This window comes from Pectinophora gossypiella, chromosome 8 (genome assembly GCF_024362695.1).
Source record: "Pectinophora gossypiella chromosome 8, ilPecGoss1.1, whole genome shotgun sequence".
Lineage (NCBI taxonomy): Eukaryota > Metazoa > Arthropoda > Insecta > Lepidoptera > Gelechiidae > Pectinophora > Pectinophora gossypiella.
The window spans coordinates 9,397,631-9,403,588 of NC_065411.1; the positions used below are offsets into that span (position 1 = coordinate 9,397,631).

Below are 5,958 nucleotides of genomic sequence, written 5' to 3' on the forward strand. Positions count from 1 at the left end.
CGATACATCTAGGCGAAATCGTATGCGCTACTCGACAAACTTGATGACTTGACTTGAAATTACATTTGAATGATTTTTATTTCAATATCAATAGGTAACATTATGAGAAACTTCATCATAGAAAAGTCATCGTTAATCACAGCGGGTCGAACTGTAAGAAACCCAAAGGTTTGTTAGCAAGTTACTTGAATATATAATGAGTCCATCGCAACTTCACAACTTGGACCATTGAAAAGTTCACTTTGGTACTAATGAGCGACGGGTGGAATATTGAACCAAACTTTGTCTGTGAATAGAAAATTTTGAACTATCCACTTATAAAAGTATTATTCCATTCTAGTACTTTTTGAAAGCTGTGCTCGTTTGAAGTTGTTAACTATACTACAACATACATAAACTCAATTTCGTAATCCGTAATGGGGTGGACAAAGCCACAAGTAATAAAGAAAACAAATTGTAACTAGTATTTTGAGTCTTATGTACGTAGGTAAAATTAAAGTAAGTACTACGCATCACCATATTTCGAAAGGCCGGGACAAAACTTGACAAAATTAGCCCAATTAGTCGTTACAATTACCTACAGTTGTGAGGCAGTCATGTCCCTCCCTAGTCGGCAGATGGAACTCATTTACCTCCTGTGCCTCGCCCTTCGTACCTTGTGCCCTAATTAGCACTTTTATTGCCCTGTCACAAATTACAGGGAGACTTTGCACAAACAAACAATAAAGTGGCATCTTATGTGGTTAAGCGTATTTCTTAGATATTGCCTTGGTTGCATTGCATGGAATGGTAGGTGGAATGTAATTTCAGGTAAGTAGGTACCTGCCTATCAACTATCTAGTTGATCTAATATACCTACTTAGTTAACTTACCTAAAAATATTACACTAACTTTCCGCCCGCGTCGACGTCCGGTAAGTTTTTGAAATTTTCCTTTTGTTTCATATTGTAGGTAAGTACCTAATTGTTTTATTTTTTCATACCGATCACCTTATGATAGAAAGTATTAGAGAACTTAAGAAAAAAGATGAATTAAATCGGGAAAGTTCTCAAGTTTTACCGTGACCAAGGGAAAATACCTACAGTCGTCCGTCACCTTTGTTAGACGTACCTATCTGTCTTTTTCACAGCCTTTCGCCTATCTACCCCAGTATCAACGAGAATCGTGAGCTAATGGATGAAGCCAATCAAATATTGTAAACGTAAATCCGTTATAACGTCGACTCTTTATACGAGTATATTAAAATTCATTTATAGTTTGATTGAAACATTGAGGACTTTTCAGTGAGCAAGGGCACTTGACACTAGTAGTAGTGCCTTCCCTCAATTAAAATGAAGTGTTCGGTCGACAACCCTGCGACCATCAATCGGAATAACGGCCTCTTCAACAATTTACTCTTTAATAATAGGTAATATGACTTAAACGCTACGTACAAGTCTACTTAATGGGTACGTATTCATATTTATTTAAAAGTTTATGGTACAAAGAAGTAGGATAATTTTATTATGCCTACGTACGTAATGTAAACGGACGTGCCAAAAACGGATTAACCTACTTAGATAGATAGATGCCCGCGGGTTCCAGTCCGCCGGAGACTTGTGTATCTATATGACCTGAGGACAAGTATAACTAGTTTGGCAGAGTACTTTAGGCTGCCGGAAGGCTTATAACCAGGTTTACGTCAACTAACGACTTTAGAAAGAGGACCGAAAGGACAAACGAAATTTATTTTTACTAATATGAGGACCATGTTTGGCGGCAATTTATTTATGATAATTGAATCGATAATGAGTATTAATGAGGGAGTTTCCAGGTCATGGTATTTATAATTTTGAAAAATAACAAGTAAGTTTTGTGAAAAATAAAATATTGAAGTAAAGTGAGAAGAGGCTGTATGGTTGATAGTTCTGTGCCTTTTCTTCACAAAAATTGACAAAAATGATGAATTTCTAAACGTTTACAAAAGTGTCAATGTCAGTTGCTGTTGGCAAATTATGTGATGTTTCATTTTCTATTTTTTAAATAGGTTTTTACTTCATTATGTCTTACAATGTATAACGAACTGCTCCCATAGAAATATTTACAGGATACTTGTTTATCATATCGTATTGAAAAACGCTTCAATCATGGTTCGAACATTCTCTGTAACCATAAGTTTACTCTTCCTGTGTTCTCAAGTATGGGCTTCTGATGAGGCCAAGGCGGACACAGCTGTTTTGGTGGATTGCAGTACCCTTCGACCTGGACAATATATCTGTCCGGATCCCAGTATAAACCCTATAGACCCGGATACACAGCAGTTTAAAGGTTGTGTAAAGGGGAAGGAAATACCATCGGAAGGAGAGGCAGAAGGTATTATTACAATTTGTGTATTATCTATATACCATAATACAATTTTGTGTTTGGAAGGTGTCTAATGTTATAATTTATGTTTTATTTTACAGTGCAGTGCATTGCAGCTGATGGCATAATTTGTAATGAAACCAAGAATTCTACATTCAGAAAAAAATTACCTTGCAAATGGACGTAAGTATACTTCAGTTTTTATATATTATGTTTATTATTTAATGAGTATCTATAACTTGTTTTGTTTTTTGCAGGAATGGCTACTCATTAGAAATAGCACTACTACTCTCAGTGTTTCTGGGCATGTTTGGACTAGACCGTTTCTATCTTGGCTACCCAGGGATTGGCCTGGCTAAACTATGCACATTGGGCTTTATGTTTCTTGGACAACTTCTGGATATAATTCTTATAGCAGCTCAGGTAAGGTTTTTTGTAAATGAATATATGTTTGAAACCTGTATAATATATAATTTATTAATTTAATTGTGAAATGTGTTAGTGTTTATGCCAATTCAACAGAATTTTTATTCACAGGTGGTTGGTCCTGCGGACGGTTCTGCATATGTTATACCATATTTCGGAGCTGGTGTATCTGTTGTCAGGAGTGACAATGAGACGTACCTCCTACCACAGGCTGACTGGCACAACATCACTTGACAGTGGGGTACCATCTCCTTCGAAGTTGACGAGGACTATGAATGGACATAATACAAACCTCACTTTATGCCAATGAGTTTGTAACCTTGAAATGCTACAGAAATCATATGCACTAAATAATAATTGTGTTCAAGTAATACAGATACTGAAAGTGTAACTGATGTGGTTCCTGTATATGTGAACATCTGATGTGGATCTTGTGAATGAACTATTTACTGGCATAATGAATTATAATAACTTGTGAATAGATTAAGTCATAAGTCTGAATAATTATAAGTAAGGAATAAATGTTACTGTCGATGTTCTTGTGATTATTTGAATCATACAAGTTAGTATTGTAAATAAGCTTTACTAAAACTAAGCAATGTCACTATATAAACACTGGCCCGGATTCCTGCAGACACCTAATTTTATTTTAGTTATACCTGTATACTATTCATTTTAAAATGAATTAATAACCCAAATAAAATAGGCATCTCGCTGCTATGCAACATGTTAAGTTTCTGCCTAAAATTGACATGTGTTCCATAAAATATATGCCTGACGATTGTCATCCCTTTTCATAAGGTATAACATAAACTAAAATTAGATGGTAATGTTTTGGAATCAGCACCATTGTATAAATAATTAACTAGGCCCAACAGATTTCGTCTTTTCTTCAACAACCTCTGTCTCCGGTATAGCTATTTCTGTAGGTGGTGCCGTTAATGTGAATATAACTGGTAGATTAGATAAAATTGGGTTATCATGTCTCTCTAATAATCTTATCCACGATAACAGGGAATCTCTTGATGATGTACCTGTAATATAATAAAGAAATAATTTGTTATAATATTATAAATTAAAACAAGAACTAAAATGGAACAGACAAAATAAATGGCAAATAAAAAACAGAAGAAATTAGTGACACATAAATTAAGCACTGCTTTACAATCAGACAAAAAAAGACATTTCATTTTCTGTTTTTATAGCCATTCATAATGATAATATACCTGTAGCGCATACTGAAACTATAGTACCATCATCTTGTTCATGTACTGTACATTTTACCGAGGGCAGCTTTGTAGAACCAATATAACCTGGTATGCCAGGAGGTTTTTCCAGATTTGATACATCTGAAATAATTTACAACATATGTATTTATTACAAAATTTTAGTGCCTCATAAGCTATAAAGTAGGATAAGTAATTTTTAAAGTATTATAATAATAATAATTGAATATTAAAATTCATACCATCTAGATCTCTATCGTCCTTAGGTTCAGGTCTGGTCTTTCCAAGTAGTATGAAATAAGTGACAACTTGATCCCTCAAATAAACTACATAGGGTCCTCGGATAACCAGAGGCTCTTCTAGTGGTTGCTCTGCTAAAAGCACTTTCTGTGTCTCACTCTGTGCACTGACTACCCATGTCTTGTCCAAAGATGCTTCTATTTGTTCTGTCTAACAAAAAAGTTATTGGTCATTCATTTGACAGAAATAGGTAAGTAACATAAAATTGTTGTGAAAGCATAATGTCTACAATTAAGCTTATTTACAAATGAATGAGTATAAAGAAATGCTCAATAAATGAATTGTGTAATAGTAGTTTTAAAATTATTTCACCTCCCAAACTTCAATTTTAACTTCAGGATCGACTGATGTTATCCTTTGTATAGCAAGTTTAGCCAACTCTAATGTATCCTGAGGCAGTTGATCGGGCAAGTACCACGGACTGAGGTTCTTGAACTTCGGCATCCAGTACAACATTCTCCACAACTTCCTCATTGGTATACCTCGACGGCCAAATACATTTAGCAACTGTTGTTCTAATTCACTATCTGGCATGACTCCTGAAATACAAATTAGAAAAATCATGATTATAAGGAATAGCAGAAGAACTGTTTGTTGCATTAATAATTATTCATAATTGCAATTAAATTATTGTTTTTATAATTTAAATGTAAAAAGCCTGTATATTTACGGTGGGCAAAGTTAAAACAAAATTACTTCTTTTTATTTTGCAATTTAAAACCTAGGTTACTCAAGCATAATTATATAATATAAATGAAATAATTACCATTATCTTCCATTTGCTCAAGTAAATCGACAGCACACTGCTGCTGCTTAGGGTAATGCATGAATTCGGCTTGAAATATATTTGTGGGGATAAACTTTCCTTTAGGCAAGACTTCCACTAACGCTTTGTACACTTCTAAATCCTTCTGCACCCCAAATTCTTTCATTCTTTTTAAAGCTGAATAAATAAATTCAACATGACCTCTTCTCCTTGTGTCCCTCCCTTCAAACATTTTTATTACTTCTAAGTATGTTTCTTTATTTTTCTTTGGTTTGTTGACGAAAGGATCATACACTGCTACCCGTTTTTCTGAACTCTCCCATCTTTTAAACATAACATTTGTTGATCTACATATCAAAATATTTCTCAAAATCTTCGAAGCCATTTTAGGTTATGTACCTATATAGCTTGTTAATGTGAAGTATTTGAGAAACTTGTTATTTTTCTAGTTGTACATATCATTTATGTAAAAGTGTTCATATACAAAAACATTGTATTTTTATCACTTTTTGAAATAAAATTCGGAAAATCAAGTCCTGTTATCGCTACTTGACAAACAGCTGTTTTAGAACGATCGAATGAATGAATGGTCAGTCAGAAGTATAATCGAAGTCTTTGGACAGTTATTTCAGGCAAAAGAACTACAATAACATTAAATATTAAATGAGCTGTCTTGGAGCTGTCTTCTTGAGTAAGTAATATTTAAATAATAGAAAATTAATTTTTAAAAAGAATACTTAGACATGGCTATTTGAATTTCCGGAGTTGTTGCCATTAGTTTAGTAATAATGTTTATTGTGCAGATTGTGCTACATGAACTCCATGTGATATTACAAAATACATTCGTTCTTCTCCCACTTTGGGTTTGTTTTCGCGGCATTGTGATTCATTCGGTCC

General features: G+C 34.0%; 2 protein-coding genes across 2 annotated transcripts; one reads left to right on the forward strand and one right to left on the reverse strand.

The window, feature by feature from the left end:
* The first annotated feature begins 1,976 nt into the window (after nt 1–1,976).
* Nucleotides 1,977–3,307, forward strand: LOC126368750 (TM2 domain-containing protein CG10795). Its single transcript, XM_050012894.1, has 4 exons — nt 1,977–2,352; nt 2,445–2,526; nt 2,601–2,766; nt 2,881–3,307. Exons 1-4 carry the CDS (start codon nt 2,127–2,129, stop codon nt 3,001–3,003), a joined length of 597 nt encoding a protein of 198 aa, XP_049868851.1. The 5' UTR covers nt 1,977–2,126; the 3' UTR covers nt 3,004–3,307.
* Nucleotides 3,308–3,336: 29 nt separating this feature from the next.
* LOC126368726 (evolutionarily conserved signaling intermediate in Toll pathway, mitochondrial) lies at nt 3,337–5,624 on the reverse strand. The gene is made up of 5 exons (XM_050012861.1): nt 5,062–5,624; nt 4,608–4,834; nt 4,238–4,445; nt 3,996–4,118; nt 3,337–3,803 (listed from the first exon to the last, which is right to left on the reverse strand). Exons 1-5 carry the CDS (start codon nt 5,444–5,446, stop codon nt 3,631–3,633), a joined length of 1,116 nt encoding a protein of 371 aa, XP_049868818.1. The 5' UTR covers nt 5,447–5,624; the 3' UTR covers nt 3,337–3,630.
* Between the last annotated feature and the right edge of the window lie 334 nt (nt 5,625–5,958).